At 34.5% G+C, this 17185-nt stretch overlaps 2 protein-coding genes and 1 long non-coding RNA gene across 5 annotated transcripts; 1 reads left to right on the top strand and 2 right to left on the bottom strand.

The window, feature by feature from the left end:
- Positions 1 to 163: 163 nt before the first annotated feature.
- LOC117606781 (uncharacterized) lies at positions 164 to 7429 on the top strand. Its single transcript, XR_013062630.1, has 12 exons — positions 164 to 827; positions 915 to 1169; positions 1275 to 1333; positions 1438 to 1498; positions 1592 to 2045; positions 2244 to 2558; positions 2635 to 2882; positions 3915 to 4204; positions 4282 to 4417; positions 5133 to 5656; positions 6123 to 6339; positions 6402 to 7429. It is a non-coding gene; the product is annotated as an uncharacterized LOC117606781 (long non-coding RNA).
- Positions 5724 to 11707, bottom strand: LOC117606776 (uncharacterized). The gene is made up of 4 exons (XM_034329668.2): positions 11559 to 11707; positions 8155 to 8358; positions 5985 to 6327; positions 5724 to 5905 (listed from the first exon to the last, which is right to left on the bottom strand). Exons 1-4 carry the CDS (start codon positions 11577 to 11579, stop codon positions 5742 to 5744), a joined length of 732 nt encoding a protein of 243 aa, XP_034185559.2. The 5' UTR covers positions 11580 to 11707; the 3' UTR covers positions 5724 to 5741.
- A 3415-nt stretch (positions 11708 to 15122) lies between these two features.
- Positions 15123 to 17165, bottom strand: uri (unconventional prefoldin RPB5 interactor). Of its 3 annotated transcripts, none has more exons than XM_076689740.1 (6): positions 16782 to 17165; positions 16397 to 16646; positions 16175 to 16318; positions 15952 to 16099; positions 15375 to 15876; positions 15123 to 15295 (listed from the first exon to the last, which is right to left on the bottom strand). In XM_076689740.1, the coding sequence occupies exons 1-6, from the start codon at positions 16851 to 16853 to the stop codon at positions 15179 to 15181; spliced, it is 1233 nt and encodes a 410-aa protein (XP_076545855.1). In that variant the 5' UTR covers positions 16854 to 17165; the 3' UTR covers positions 15123 to 15178. The 3 variants fall into 3 exon arrangements, with proteins under 3 accessions (XP_076545855.1, XP_034185556.2, XP_076545856.1); XM_034329665.2 differs by having other exon boundaries at positions 15126 to 15295; positions 16175 to 16321; positions 16782 to 17162; XM_076689741.1 differs by having other exon boundaries at positions 15126 to 15295; positions 16175 to 16321; positions 16723 to 16859.
- Between the last annotated feature and the right edge of the window lie 20 nt (positions 17166 to 17185).

Here is a 17185-nt window from a genome sequence, read left to right as displayed (position 1 = left end):
TTTTATTTTATTTTATTTTATTGTATTGTATTTTATTTTATTTTAATTTATTTTATTGTATTTTATTTTATTTTAATTTATTTTATTTTATTGTATTTTATTTTATTTTATTTTAATTTATTTTATTTTAATAGACAGGCCAAATCCCATTAGTGTACATAAATAAATTTTACAAAATTATACAAGATATTGAAGCAATCGCGTTTGAATGTTTCTTCTGTTATCGAGAAGGTTGTTAGCTAAAATTGTTACTTGCTAATTGAAGAAGCAACTATTTTGCCGTTTCAATCAATTGTACAAAAGTATATAATCATTAAGCCGTGTAGTTGCAGAAGAAGAGAAACTAAATTTGTCACCGATCATTATATTTCAAGTTAATACCCTGACCCAAAGGTGGAAGCGTTCACGAACACGCTAGCTGGTGAAATTACGTGCCTCGGGTGAAAGATAATTACTGAAAAATTATTACAATTACAATTATTATAATTCATGGCTGTACGGGTAAGGAAGAGATAACCACATAGGTATTCTTCGTCAGAAGGAATCAATGAAAAAAATGACATGACACGTTGTAAAATGCCATGAGTTACGGAGAAAGAGTATAATGATGTTACAGATGGAAAGGTATCCCCCCATGATACGTGAAATGATCCATAAAAGAAATGATTCAGGTATAATGGATGTGTTAATTGATACAAATAATCGCTAGGTTAAGCAAACGAGCATTATATGACTACTGATGGTAGCAATTATTATAGCCACTGATATAACAGTGGCTATTAAAAAAAAAAAGAAGAAGGAAGAGATACTGTTCTATTTTCACTGAGGTAACAGTTCATTTAATAAAGAGTTTATTAACTAGCTTTCTGCTGCGTCTAGTTACGAAAATGAGTCGTATTTTTTTTTACTTCAAGGTGCCAAGATTAATTGCCAACCAGGTGGAACTGGCTCGAAGAGGTATCTGGAGTGTTTCTATTCAGAAAGTTGACTGATGTACATGGTACTGTTCGCCTGTTAGCTGGTCTAAAAGCATTAATTCATCTTTAGTCAACTTCTTTATGGTTTTATTCAAATATTTCTCCCATCGTTTGATGCTGTCTTTGAGTTTTAATATGCTCCTTGGGTCATGAATTATGAAGATGAAGGATTTCATTGAAGATAGAACAAGTGTATCATTCTTAAATTTATCTTTGAACAATTTACAAGCAACTTTTCTAACAAAGGGAAAACTTTTCAATGGGATTTTCTGATTATTTTCTATCTCTTCTTTACAGATCATTGTTGAAAAAACTTACAAAAATGAAGATAAAGGATTTCATTGAAGATAGAACAAGTATCATTCTTAAATTTATCTTTGAACAATTTACAAGCAACTTTTCTAACAAAGGGAAAGTTTTCAATGGGATTTTCTAATTATTTTTTATTTCTTCTTTACAGATCAAGGTTGAAAGAACTTACAAAAATAAAAATGAAGGATTTCATTGAAGATAGAACAAGAGTATCATTCTTAAATTTATTTTTGAACAATTTACAAGCAACTTTTCTAACAAAGGGAAAACTTTTCTGATTATTTTCTATTTCTTCTTTATAGATCATCATTGAACGAACTTACAAAATCAAGGTGTATGGCAACTAATCGTACGAGCAAAATGACACGATCGTAGTCCAACTCTACCATTATATTCGTTTCGTAAAACGTACTAGAAGTAGAATTACCAGAAGTTACTTAAATCGCCAAACGTAGGCGATTCTTACAACACGCCGCATCATCGCCGCCGCATCTTGGGAATCACTTTCCCTGCAACCCCTTGTAAATCATTAATCTTTCCTTTCCCGGCAGGCTGACCGTTATTTCATCAAAATTTTAATCAGAGATACATCAGATTCTTCGAATCCTTCCACTTCTGGAATTGAAATTTTCTGAATAACTGAAGAAAAAATGTAAGCCTTTTTCTTCAGCTGAGAGGATTGAACTGTACCTCCTAAAAATCAGTGGAATTTCTTCTGAAGGCGACGAAGACCGAAACAAAATATGCGATCGATTGGTAATTAACGAGTTATGCAAAGAGGCAATTTATTATAATTGTTTGCCCATGGCGTATTTACAATCGCTAATTCGTTTCTTAATCCGATTTTGTAATCCTCTCCGTTGCGTTATTTTCGAGAGGATCCGATACTAGGTTAGGACGCTTAATTAATCCCGACATAATTAACGCTAATTACAACTGACACTATGTGTACAGGTTGAAGTTGTATTGGAGCTGATGGCACGTCGTAGAACGCCCAGGCAGATTCTCTCCTGGCTACAGAATCATGAGTGAACGTTTTTGATGCGCTGTGTACACCGTAATCGGGATAAACGGCGATTACGTAATCGTTGCGATGCGGAAGACCTGCGCTGTCTTCCACACACGTACCTACATGCTCGACGTTTCTTCTTCTTCTCTCCTGCTGGATACCTGGAGATGATCCTTTGATCGACAGCTCTGCTCCCTGATGTAATTTTTTGGAACAGGAGTAAGGGTTGTCTGAATTCTGAAGATTGACCTGGATTTGTGGTATGATTTTGAAAGATTTCAATTGTAAATGATGGATAAAGAGCATTGAAGCCTTGTATGTTAATACATTGGACAGTTTTAGGAATTCCAAGTGGTTCAAAATAATATATATGAGACAAGAGGATTCATAAGCATGGATGATTGAAAACTGAGTTGATGCAATAAAATATCATTTACCACTATGATCATCTTGCAAAATAGCTGTTTAGATCAGTGAGGCTTGGCAGTTTCAATAAAGAAGTTAAAAATAAAAAAGCAGTCATAGGTTGAAATAGATCATTATTGTTCTATTCAGAGGAAAGAATATTTCTTCTTTAATAAGAAGTAAGCTCACTGTTCATGGGTAATATTAGGTGTACAAATTAATTCGGTACTTTTAATATTACACTTTCCTAGTTACTATTTTAAATTCGAATATTTTCCCGCGCTTTTGTGAATTTGAAAAATGGCGCGAGAATAAATTCAATAATTTTAATTACTATAACTCTTTGAAAATAAGCCATTAATTAAAAAAAGAAAAGGCACATAATTAATTTAAAGATTCTAAAAAATTGACTGTCCTCAATAAGGAAGTTAAAAATAAAAAAAGGAGTCATAGATTGAAATAGATCATTATTGTTCTATTCAGAGGAAACAATATTTCTTCTTTAATAAGAAGTAAGTGCTGAAATTAATTTAAAGATTCTACAAAATATTTTCTTGAAAGATTCTGAAGAGAAGAATGCATGATACTGAAGAATTCGAGATTCTCTGAGATGATGGATGCTTCATGATGATTTTTCACCACAAATTCAGAGCATTACCAACTTATTCTCGTCATTATCCGCGTTCCTCCGCAACGACTAACGTCTTTCGTGTCGAACCACCGTGCAAGATGCACGTATGTACGTTCAGTCGAACGCATTACCGATTACGCCATCATTCTACGAAACCTTTTTCGCAACTTTATCCCATCGGTGCTCACCCTCGCAATGAAGCACGTTTGAATTCTAAACTAAGCTATCGATACATTAAGGAACACGCTCTTAGTTGATTGCAATTTAAAAATAATATATGAAGGAGATGGTCTTAGAAGCATTAATGTAATGCATGTAATATAAATATTATTAGGTCATTAAGTTAATCGGTGAAAGATAAGACTTTATAGTCCAAGATAAGTTAACTAAATGAATGTTGAATCAAACCATGAAGTCCCAATGGTTATTTTAATCATTTCTTCATAATCTTAAATTTTCAATCAGCTAATGCTCTATTAAGAAGTAAGAAGCTTCACTGTACTCTATGAAATTCTAATTATAAATGAAAATTATTGTAGCGTTCCATTGAAATTTAAGTAAACCACTGTGTCTCTTACAGATCCTGCAGTCCTACAGGATCCAATTCTGTCATCAATCTACCACGTTCATCCTGGAATCAGGGATATACGTAACACGTCTCGCGGATCCTTCTCGACTGACCGTTCTCCATCAGTTTAAACGAAGTCAAGGAAATTATCTATAAATGGAGCGGCATCGCAGGGCTCGCAGAAAGCACTTTCAAAACTGTTGTAGCATCGATTAAACCGGCAACTCATCTTTCATGTCGGGTAATCTTAGACCACTAGGCAGACGCATCATATATTGATTACGTCAGGTTGTTTTCGTAAGGTACGACCGGGTACGCGTTTCAACAAAGAGACTTTTTCATCACCGATCCATTCACCTTCACCTTTGCTTTCGTTTAGGCATTCCCTGTTGACAGAAGGGACTAAAGGAATGGTATCTGTCCTTCCTACTTGCTCGTCCGTTCACCATGGTATATTCTATGACACAAGGTAGCTGTTCAACCATTGAAATTAGAAGAAGAAATTGAATAAAAAGGTGTATAGATTATCTACAAAGGAGGAAGTTAGCTTAATTGGTTAAGGTGTTTCTGTATTGCCTGCTCGAAGCAAGGATTACATATTTCTTCTTTTCTAAAATTTCAATCTTAACCATTAATAGTGATGGTGATTAAAAAGGAGGCCCTCGTTATGTGGACAGAACAGATTTCACGTTATATAAAATGATTAATTGATCACCCTTAAAACGAATCTGACAAACAGCACAGAAACTGCCATTACTTTTACCTAATTAGAATAGAAGCATTCACTGTTCATGGGTAATATTAAGTGTACAAATTAATTCGGTACCTTTGATATTACACTTACCCTAGTTACTATTTTAAATTCGAATATTTTCCCGCGCTTTAGTGAATTTGAAAAATGGCGGGAGACAAATTAATTTTCTTAGTTACTATTTTAAATTCGAATATTTTCCCGCACTTCTATGATTTTGAAAAATGGCGCGAGAATACGATATCGATAACAGTAAATTGAATAATTGTAATTACTATAACTTCTTGTAAATAAGCCATTAATTAAAAAAAGAAAAGGCACCAAATTAATTTGTACAGCTAATACTTTCTCTTCTCCTTTTCCAAAGTGAGGTAATTGAAACAGTATAGCAATTATACAGTATAATTGTGTAACATTTAAAGTCTCATAAACAATTTGAAATATTTCAAACAGGGTCCAATTATAATTCTGTTTTTCAGGAAAATCTTGAATACATAAACCAGATGGTGATCTGTCAAGTACACTTGACAATTTTTATGCCTGCTAAAGCTTCGTCTGGAACGTAATTCAGATGTTACAGTATCAGAGAAAGTGTCCCCTCGAGCTGGAAACTGGGCTTCCTGGTGGCATAACGTAACACAACATACTTGAAAACTAAGCCTCCATCACAAGCTGCGACATGTTTGAAATTTATTATTTATCTTCGCCAAGTACATAGAATTTTTCACGCCTAGATTCATCCTTCCCACTCGATGCATCAACCTGATACCCGCTCCATTAATGATCGATTTCACCAGCTATGGGAAAATTCATAATTATACAGCTTGTCACGATAAAGTACTGTTATTTATGTAATGAACGAACCTCTGGGATACACGCGGAGGCATTTCTGTTTCCTGCATTGATCCCATCTATTATTTCGAATTCAAGCAGAAACGAACCTTCTATTAATCTTTGTTACCAATAGTTAGGATTATATTGTGGAAAAAATCACAAGACACAGGTAAAAATTAAAGAATTGTTTTATTACAAAATAGCTAATCTTATAGGAGATTTCTTATTCTACGCTGATTAGAATTGTACTAAGGTCACTTAAAAGCTGGTCCGTATGTCGTCGATGGAACTCGCGTGTTATAGTTGTTACGATTGTTGTAATTGTTGTCCAAAGAATTAGAACCGAACTGGTATTGGTAATTGTTACCACTGTTGAAGTTACCACTGGGTGGCTGGTAGTTGTATCCTCCATTATTTCCTGAAACAATATACCGTACAATAGTTAATTATTTATTACTCCTAAGTAAGATTAGAAAGATTAAATTCCCTTCAATTACCTCCGTTGTACACAGCAGGAGCATTATTATTATTATTATTATTACCCTGGTAGCCAAAATTCTGACCACCAGCCTGATTGTTATTATTGTAATTATTATTGTTGTTGTAACCATTGTTCTGTGTGTTGTACTGATCAGGATAAGTTGCTGTGCCTTCATATCTCACATCTGCATGGAAACCTGTCCTCCAGTCAGCAGTGTAAGTCACTATTTGCGTCCTACCATCAGGCAGTTGGACTCTGTATTCTCCACGCACAGTTTCACCATCACTGGTCTCACGTCTGCCAAAATCATTACCTGTTGCCTGGTCCTTCACTGCGTAACCAAATTCATAGGACATTGGCTGAAACAATTTGTAAGTACGTACAATATTAATAACTCTGTAATTACATTGTATAACAATAGTTATTGTTTTAGGTACAGAAGAAGGATGCAGGAGAGTCTGAAATGGAGGGGTCATAATTACTTAAGGAAAAATGTTAAACGATCCAGGTGCTCTCCTGGCAGAGCTTATAAGAAGAAGAAATGAAGAGATGGCGTTATGCGATTGAACTTTCTTCCACAAAGAAGTGGAGCAGATGGAGGCTGTGATTTAATCTAGCTCGCGCTAGGTCAGTCGAGCCGCAGGCGAATGCACATAACCAGACCGTTTAGATTCTCTCAGAACGATTAGCTAATCGGCAATAACGATTCGCCGTGGATGATGCCTGCGGTCGCTGGTTCACCCTATTAATATTGTTGCGTAATTAACCGCGTTTACAACACAGACCGACGCGATGAATGTGTTACATTTCGATAATGGATCTGGGATTCCGGTGCCCACGCGGTTTCTGCATCTCAGATCCGTGTCACGGACAGGTTAGAGGTTGCTCAGTATTGTTAATTGCATATCAGGGTTAATAATAACACCTTGGTCTCATTGTTCTACCTATAAATGATTCTGGAAGTATATTTGTAAATAAATATTCCCAGATTAAAATAATCTCACCTACAATGTTGCAAAGTTAATGGTGAAGCTAGACTGAATCTTCACCTTCCCCTTGCTTAAATGAATTCATTTGTAAATAAATATTCCCAGATGAATTCATTTAAGCAAGAAGAAGATGAAGATTCAGTCTAGCTTCGCCATTAACTTTGCAACATTGTAGGTGAGATTGTCTTTATCTGGGAATATTTATTTACAAATATACTTCCAGAATCATTTATAACCAGAACGATAGGACCAAGGTATTCTCCTTGGTTAAATGAATTCATTTGTAAATAAATATTCCCAGATGAATTCATTTCACCATCAACTTTGCAACATTGTAAGCGAGCACGTTAATGTAATTTCATCGTAGTTGCAGCATCAAAGGAGTGGTTATTGTTACCTGTCGCAACCACCTTAGGGTAGTTATGAAGTACATAAATTTACTTAATAGCTGTATAAAACGCCCAGTTAATTCGTGGACTATTTTAAACGATCCTCTTCGTTTTTCCTTTCAGGTGTTCGACAGATTTCCATCTTCAACACCTTCGGTTATATAATAAATCATCTAGAGAACAGCCGAGGTACTTTACTTTCAAAATATTTCAGACTCGTCAGTCTAAAAGTCATTGGGAGATGTAGAAAAGAAAAGAAGAGATGGAATTAACAGGAAAGTGAAGAAAGGAAGTTCTAGATCGGCCATGCCTCGCTCGACAAAGTTCAATGTTACTTGTACAATCGGCGTTAACCCAGATCTATTCGTTTGCCTCAACCTTTGCCTCTGCTATGAAAGATCACGACGGAAATGCGAGTAGAATGAATCAATGGGCATGATCTTGAAACTGTCCAAAGATCAATTGAATTAATCAACATTCATAGGATACGTATTTTGTTAAATTAATTTTAAGGTTTCTCTGCTCATTTAAAGCTCGTTTCCAAAACAAATTTTCCAGAGTTATGATGCATCGTTAGGAGAGAACGCATCCGTAATTCAGTTTCTATTGCGACAGTGAATTGTTCGTGGCACTCAAACGGCAATTAAGTTTAAGCAATCGTGATCGTTAAACGCACAAAAGAAGCAGCCTCGAATGGCAGGTAATAAATAAATTATACTTAACACAGCTTCAGAATTTCATGGAGGGCTTTTGATAAATGATTTCAATTCCTTTTAGAAATACCAGCGATTTATTTCAGATCGTTTACCTGGTCGACGTAATCATTGTCACCTCCGTTGTCATAATGATGATTGCCAAAGTCATTTGTACCAGTTGAACCATGATTATTGTTGTCGTTGTTGTTATTGTTGTTGTTATTGCTGCCAGCATAATTTCCTGGGACACCATACTGAGTGTTCAATGGGGGATCACATTGCACGATTCCTATGGTCACCATTACAGCGAGCACTAACTGTAAATTAAAATTTCTTTGTACTTTTCAAGGTAATATGTTAAAAGTAATTAAATATGAAATTTAGAAAGTCTTTTGTGGAGCATTTATATTAGGATTTTGAAATTTATAAAATAATAATAATTAACAAAGTGAATTATTAATTATTTATTTATTAAAATTAATAAATTAATAAACTAAAGTGTTATGTAAATAAATCAGTGTTATAAGGATCTTCCTGTATCTTGTGATCAAACAATTAATCATCCAAGACTTTCTATTATTGGTACATGAAATTCTAAGTTGAAGAAAATCATTTTGTTGCAGTTCAATAATCCCACTGAGATTTATAAGAATTTAAAGGAAGAGGATCTTTGAAGCGGAGCCAGCTGATGTTCCCTTGCTGATGAGTGTAATGGTATCAGAATGAAACGGTAATTTAAGATCAGATGGATTCCCAAGCATGCGAGTGGAAGCGCGAGATGATCAAGCAGCTCTCGTTGCGTAGGCGAGAAATTAGAGCCGGTGTTTTCCTCCTGATTTCTGTCGTGAGAAAGCGTCGAGCGTTGCGTCATCGTCCACGTTCAAAATCAGGTGGGGAAAAAGGAAAGAAAGGATTAGACGGTTCCGGCTGACGGTAACCCAGTCCTCGTTAAGGAAACTCGTTAGCCACCTTTTGACGGGCAAATATATATATATATATCTTCATTTAATGTTCAGGCACCGGTGACAGAAGTCACGTTCACTTTTTCTGCAATTGTCTTATGTGGAATCGAGCACGAAACTTTCATTCATAAATAAACCATAGGATTTAATTTTTCTAATAATATACTGTGGTTATTCTCGTTTAAATGAAGAGTTAATTGTAGTATAATATATTAGGTGAACAAATTAATTCGGTACTTTTAATATTACACTTTCCTAGTTACTATTTTAAATTCGAATATTTTCCCGCGCTTTTGTGAATTTGAAAAATGGCGCGAGAATATGATATCAATAATAATAATTTAAATAATTGTAATTACTATAACTTCTTGAAAATAAGCCATTAATTAAAAAAAGAAAAGGCACCGAATTAGGTTGTACACCTAATATATTGCACTCTGCTCTAAATATCTTGATGTTAATTAAGATCCATTTTCAAGAATTATCTTTGAATTTTATTATTTTAACAAAAGCGATTCTACGTCCACCTCTACTGATGCACAGGTATGACCCAATGGCACAGTCAGGTGATTTTCACAATTACTTGAAAGAAAAATTGAAAATTCCTCTGAATGAGAGAAATGAATTAAATTCCTTTCCGGTTGATCAGTCAGGATACGAAAGATTTCTTCAATCATATTTTAACTCGTTTCTTCTTGTTTTTCAGAACAGAAGAATCTTTCCATTTTCAAGGAATCCGATGATTCAAGTAATCGTTAAGCAATTTCCTCTTGGAAGGATTTCGTTTAAAACTGTTGCAAGATTTGTACAACGTAAACGGTGAGAATCAGCTGCGGATGATCCGAATTATGTTATATAGCAGAGAATAATATAGAGTTTCGTTGTAGAAAGTGGAGATTTAGAGATGAAGTAAAAGCACATTTGAAATTAAGAAATCAAGATTGACAATAACGTATGCAAGGAAGGGTGCTATTGTTTATCTTATACCATGAGAGATTCTAGTCTCTAATTATGAGAGTTGATTGCTCGTAATTTATTCAGACCAGGAGTGAAGTTGTTAATACTAATTGTAAGAAAACTAACCCAGATTTATGGAGCACGTAAAACAAAATATTAAAAATTATGTTAACAGTCTTAACATTTCAGAATTTTTCATATTACTCTGTTAATATTTGGAAAAATTGAAATGAAAGATTTAAAAAAAGAAGTCACCATAAAAACGAAGAGATGCCCTGAAGATAACGTCAAGATTTTCGTAACAATTTACTCCGAAGCGTGCATGATGTCATTTAACGCGACGTTAGAATAGTTTCACGTAGCAACTTGCGAAATGTTTATGTTATTATTTATATTCTCGTGTAAAGCATACGTGCCTGGGCCGCATTAACGGAGATGATTACACAGGACCAAGTGTACTTACATAATGAAATGCAACAACCTACTGTGTATCTACAAAATGAGCTGTGCAATATCTAACTGCGCCTGGAAGTTGAAACGTGTGCACTTCATCTATTGAAGGATAGTGATTGTGCAGTTAATCTACCATTCCAGGAGAAACGTTAATAATTTTCTTCTATTTTACAGCTTCTGAAGCGGTTGTAAATTGACAACCAGTAAATTTATTTCTTCTTTACAATTTGTTAAATTAGATTAATTCGGTACCTTTAATATTACACTTTCTTAATTACTATTTTAAATTCGAATATTTTCCCGCGCTTTAGTGAATTTGAAAAATGGCGCGAGACAAATTAATTTTCTTAGTTACTACTTTAAATTCAAATATTTTCCCACGCTTTAGTGAATTTGAAAAATGGCGCGAGACAAATTAATTTTCTTAGTTACTATTTTAAATTCGAATATTTTCCCACGCTTTAGTGAATTTGAAAAATGGCGCGAGAATAAATTGAATAATTGTAGTTACTATAACTTCTTGAAAATAATCCATTAATTAAAAAATGAAAAGGCACCGAATTAATTTGTACACCTAATAAATAAAAATAATAATAACCGTAATGAATAATAGAATCTTTTTCATTTTCAGATGTTAAGAACATAGACAATGATGTGAAAGAAATCATTAGTGCTAAGGAATTTCAGATTTGAGCAAACAAGAAGCATTTTATAATTTACAATTTATAAGTGCAATCTCGTGTATCAGCTAATATTAGTTTCACATGCAATGTACCAATCTGAGGTTTGAATAACGACCCAGAAATATTATTGATTGATCTCGTCAATTCTTATTAATGGAGGTAAGTGTTAATACTTCAAACTGGATTTGAAACACTCCATCATCTTCTGTATCCTTAAAGATACAATTAGAGGATCTTCAAAAGTAAATTATCTGGGTAAATATTCGACCATACTCCAAACTATGATGGCAACCAAAGGATACCTCTGCCTTTAACAATACTCTTCCTTCAACAGGTCACCCGAAATCACTGCTCACAAATAAACAAATGAACCGAATCACGTGTCAGGAATCATGGTGAAGGATAATAGCGCCAGCACCGATGGTAGAGCTTTCAACGAACACTTATCAGACTCCTGATTACCTGTCGCACCACTCTATCCATACTCAAGAAGACTCAGAAACCGGAGCACCGTGTGTAAAGTTGAATTATGGTGACGTTTTGCTGCCTAGCTGGCTTATATAGAGAGCCCGTGTAACGCCTACAAAGATTCATTTCCTGTCGGCCACGGATCCAGCTGGAGGAGTGGATCCGTGTGGATCCATGTATAAAACTGGGGGGGTTACCCCTTATACTCTAGTTCACATAGGTACGCGAGACGTGTGGAAAGCCCGCGCTTTATTTCCCATTGTTCTGCCCGAGGCATGTGCGATTTTGGGGCGGCGCGTGTATGAGAGGAACGCCGAGCGTCTTCTAGAGCGGAGAAAGCTGATTACCTCATCGCGTGGGACAGCCTGCCGGCGAATCTGGCTGAAGACTCTTGCTGCTCGAACCTCTTAATTAGCCAATAAGGGGCTTAATTAACACCAAGGACCATTGTCCATCTCTTGATTCATTGGAGGATTTTGCAACCATCCTTTAGGTTTCCTCCGTCTCCCCTGACCTCTTGGGCTGCTCTTGGACAAGCTGGAAATTTAATTGTACAACTAACCTATGTTTGGTAAATTGAAGGCATTGCGCAGTCTGGAATGGAATACAGTACGTATTAGGATAAGTTCAAGTCAGGTCTAGGTTAAAGCGAACTTGATTTAATCTGTCTGAATTCCCTAGGCACTCTTGATTGTGTGATGATCAGAGACAAAGATATGATTATGATCTTAATGACTGAGAGATTAAAGCAAATGTACTTCCTTGGGATCTTTTAAATAATTTGGAAACAAATTTATGCTGATTTAGACACCTGGCATGATATACGTGTGTTTAATTGATGGCAATTCATTGAAATTTGTATCCATCCCGCTGGAGGGTGTACTACATCCTAAAACACAATCGTAGTTGCATAATAGGAATGAAAGATCCATTCGTTTCGTCGGCGTCAGACCGCAACGCATCAAGGATCTTCCATCTCAACACGAGTTTGTTGGCATGTAACGAGCAACGACGCGTGACAAGAAACGGCACGAGCTGAGCACAATGTGTAACGCAAATGAATGCTGAATCCGACGAGATTGGCACGCGGACCGATTTAGAAAGTACATTTGAACGGCGTTAAAATTGCTTTTCGACTTGGTCATTCTTCTTAACCACCGTTGTTATATTATTACGGATAATCTTGTTTCGCAATCGGTGCCATCTCAGAGTTGTTCAGCTTCATTCAGAAGATATATAATTTTAACATAATTGTAAGTTTAGATACTCGTATTATCTCTTCATCAATTTAACAAAGATTTAATGAATTACAATAAAATTGATAAGTTTCCCTCAACATTGCAGGAAACTGGGAAGCTCTGATCAATTAAACGATCAACCATTAAGATGACTGAGAACCGTTCTTGGTGTCCTAGGACTTGTACCTAGTTAGGAGGTGCAACGAGATGAATAATTGCTGATCTGGTTTAGGACAATGGCCACTATCAGAACGGTCGATCTAATCTCTTTGATCAATTAGTTAAAATGAAAACCTAATCAAGAGGGGCTTTATTGTTTATTTAGTGTGCGAATTCTCACTTTCGATTCCTTTCGTAACCTTTCCCTGATTGTTCACCGTTACGTGAACGGAAACCATTGCGTTACGATAAGCACATGGCTCCACCGTTGGACGTTTAACAATGATGCCGTCGGTTTTCGGTAGTTTGCTCCCTATTGTTCGGCCAAAAATTCATTTCGCAACGGGCCAACTTATCTTAACGTACAGTTTAAAAATACAGGAACAAACGAGACACGGATTTATGGTTCTAAGTAGATCATTTTGTATTTTTCTCAACATCTATCATAATAATCTTGATCTTAATTTATTTCCCCCAAGGGGTTACAATAGCTTTCCCCTTGAGGGTGTCGCATAATAATTAAATACTGAATTACTTTTTCAATATATTCCAGATGAAGCGTTGCTCGACGTTGGATTGGAAGAAGGTCGACCTACAAAGTGAAGAAGAAAATTGAAATCAGCATAAAATGTAAAGAAGAGAAAATCAAACAATGCTTCTAGATCTCGGTACAGTTTCTTCGTGATAATTGAAAGGATCTTCGCAATAACCTCTCTTTATAATCTCTCCCCTGCTCGCAGGCGTGCTAGCATGATAGACAAGGTCGTTACGTGTTCAAAGGATGCTCTAAATTCGTCCCAATTCTTATTGCGCAAGCATCCTACGGATGATTTTGTACTTGTCTGCTTTGATGTATTTAGATTTGTTGTGAAATTTCATGGGAATAATGAATCGAGCCAGGGAAGATCAGGCGTCTAATAAAAAACTTCATTATTTCATCATCTTTGGCAGACTCTTCGATCAGCCATCAGTATCGAAGGTGAATCAAGGATATGGTTTTTAACGTGAGATTAATGAAACATCATTTTGGATCATTATTGTGGATGATTAAACTGAATTGGATCTCTGGGAACTGATGCTAGAAAAAACACCTCATTCAAATACAGATTGAATGGTTTAACGTTTGAACTGATGGATTTTAGAAATAAGCAGGGGTAATTATTTAAAAAATCACTGTTCTACTTTCAGATCATAGTTACGTAAAGGGAGATCGAATCGTATTGAAGAAATTTTCAGAAAGAAATCTTCAAAGGAAAGAAGAGATATATTAATTTTTATATTAATTGTAGAAGAGATGGATTTCACAAGCAAGCAGAGTAGTATTTAAATAATATTTAATGCATGAATTCTTTCATAATATTCAGGAAGTTTCCGCGCGAGATTGCTCTGCCTCTTTTCTTCGAGGAATTGTCAATAATGGACGTTACGAAAGTAGGCTGCGCGAATAATGAAGGACAGCCAGTGCGAAAAGAAACAATATAATGTCAATATCAAGTCCGCTGTAACCTGTGATTAATCTTTTAATTTGTAGTATTCTGTGTACAAATTAATTCGGTACTTTTATTATTATACTTTCCTAGTTACTATTTTAAATTCGAATATTTTTCCGCGCTTTTGTGAATTTGAAAAATGGCGCGAGAATATGATATAACCCCTTGAAAATAAGCCATTAATTAAAAAAAAGAAAAGGCACCGAATTAATTTATAACTAATAACTTACATTGTTGTGCATTGACATACAGTTTTATGCTTGGCATTATTTTTCATTTAAATGAACTATAATAATAACAATAAATATTATTATATTTCTGAATTATAGTTAGATTTTTTTTTAGACTGATTGAAGAAATAATTGCTATACGTTTATTAATGCAATGAAAGCATGTGTTTGGTTGAAGTACATGCAATTTAAACTCGACACCATAATTGTTTCCTAGTCGATAGAGTAACAGCAATTGAACTGAATATATTAGCATCTTATTGACCGATTGGGTATAAGGCCGATTGTTTCTCCTATTATGCTCCCTCAACTATTGTTTACCAGGGTGCGTCCAAACAAATCTTATGTAACTTGAAATACTTTTATTTTTGTACTTAGTATGATACATTTCTTCATTTTTTTTTTTTTTTTTACAAAAAGATGACTAAAAAAAATTCATTGTACAATTTTTATTTTTTAGCAAAAAGCTAGCATCAAAGTGTATATTTAATTAGCTATTATTGTTTCAGCTGGCGATCTCTTTTGAATTTACTAATCGGCCGAGTGTCCTTCGCTGTCTTCGAAGCATCGGTTGTAGGTGCTGCTGTATCCCTCTCCTTAATATCTTTTACCACCTGAAGGTAACAAAATTATTTCCATTAGTAGAATGTACAGTGAAGCATAGGGAGAATACATGTAACATAGTATTCTTACGGTTTCGTATGCTGAAGGTTTATTTGATTCTTCCTCTTCTTCTTCATCCTCTTCTGTACTATAATCAGGAGGAGCAGCTTGTACAGGAATAACATCGTTTGGTGATCTTTTTAAAATGGACTTAGGCTTGGCAAATATCTTATAAATATCTGCTGGCGATTCTATCGAATCTCCATCCGATTTTATAACTGGGTTACTTGATGAATGACTAAATTCTATGTGAAGAATATCTTCTTCTGAACCTTCTACATCTTCACTCTTTGTATCTTCTGCTTTTTCTAATTTTTCATCCTTTTTTATACTACTATCTGTTTCTGCAAATGAAACTGACTTTACTGTTCCACTTTTAACATTTTGTTTACTCTCCTTCACAGATTCTAAAATATGTTCATCTTTCTCTCTGGAACTATCCTGTTCACTTTCTGAGGAATTTTCTGTTTCATATTCATATTCCCCTTCTCCTAATTCTTCTCCAAAAAGTTCATACCCTTCCTCTTCTAATCTATAAATCAAAATATTTTTTATTTGAAAAATTAGAAAAAAAATGAAAAGATTCGCAAAAATGTTGGAAGTATACCGATCGAGTTCATCTGCTAACTCTTCTTCAATTTCAAGCTGATCAAGTCTGTTAAAGAGATCTTCTTCTGTTTCAATCTTTTTTCTTTCTTCTTGCCGAACTTTGCTTAATTTCTGATGATACTCCTTCTCTTTTTCTCTATGTTTTTCTATAAATAAAATTAGGGATTGTTTAACTATTTGTGCATGTCTGAAAAAGACAATCATAGAATATAAATAACTACTTCTCCATTCATCAATTTGTTCTTCATTCCAATGCTCAACAATTTCTGTACCAGCACAATCTTCAAAGAGATCACCTTCCAATACCATCATCCTAGTTTCATATAAATCTCTTTCTGTGCTTAGATTTTTTAGCATTTCCTCTGCTTCTAATGTAAAAAATTTATTATTTTATAGTTACTATTAATTAAATTCAATATTACTTTATAATCCATTAGTTATACTTTGTATTCTTCTTTGACAGAGAGCTGCTGCTCCTGTAGCACTATATTTTGCAAAGTATCCATCACCCAAGAAAGTAAGGACTTCATTAGTGTGAATTAATCTTCCTTTCATTAATGCTCTTTTACCAATTGGTACCATACAATTGACATGTAAATCTTTTTGAAAAGTTTGCAATGTTTCTGCAACTTTTTCGTGACCCTTTTTATAAGATCTCCATACTTTGCACTGTTCTTCATTTCTTTGAATGCCCTTGAACAAATAATATCCAGTGTTAAGAAAAGAATATTTATATTATATAAAAAAGTTTAATAACTGTTTACAATACTTTATTCTTAACTCTGGACTGATTACAAAATTTGTCATTGTTTTTATTCAACAATCTACCTTTAAAAGAGCATCATCCAACAAAGCCTGTTGAAATTTTCGTACATCAGTTTCATAATTCATTGTTAACATAAAACGATTAATCAAATAACAGTTTACAAAAGGATAAAAGTACAATTCAAGTCATTTGTTATATTTATTTTCTTCTTATACTTCAAAACATAGTGAACATCTTTTATATGAACGTTCTTTTAAGACAATTAATATTTGACATAAAAATATTCGTCAGATTGTATAAACTAGTTCATAAAATTATATCATTATTTTAATTGTGACTGTCGTATTAATTTTTCTAATTGTTATTTCAAAATTTGTATTCGCTTAAATCTAACCTCAAAAATGACATTCAAATTTAGAGGTTATCTGGAAAGATGGCGTTAGAGGAGGATGATCTGATGATACTT

This window comes from Osmia lignaria, chromosome 8 (assembly GCF_051020975.1).
Source record: "Osmia lignaria lignaria isolate PbOS001 chromosome 8, iyOsmLign1, whole genome shotgun sequence".
In the NCBI taxonomy this organism is placed as follows: domain Eukaryota; kingdom Metazoa; phylum Arthropoda; class Insecta; order Hymenoptera; family Megachilidae; genus Osmia; species Osmia lignaria.
Note: the sequence above shows the minus strand (reverse complement) of the source record. Positions and strands in the feature narration are given on the sequence as shown.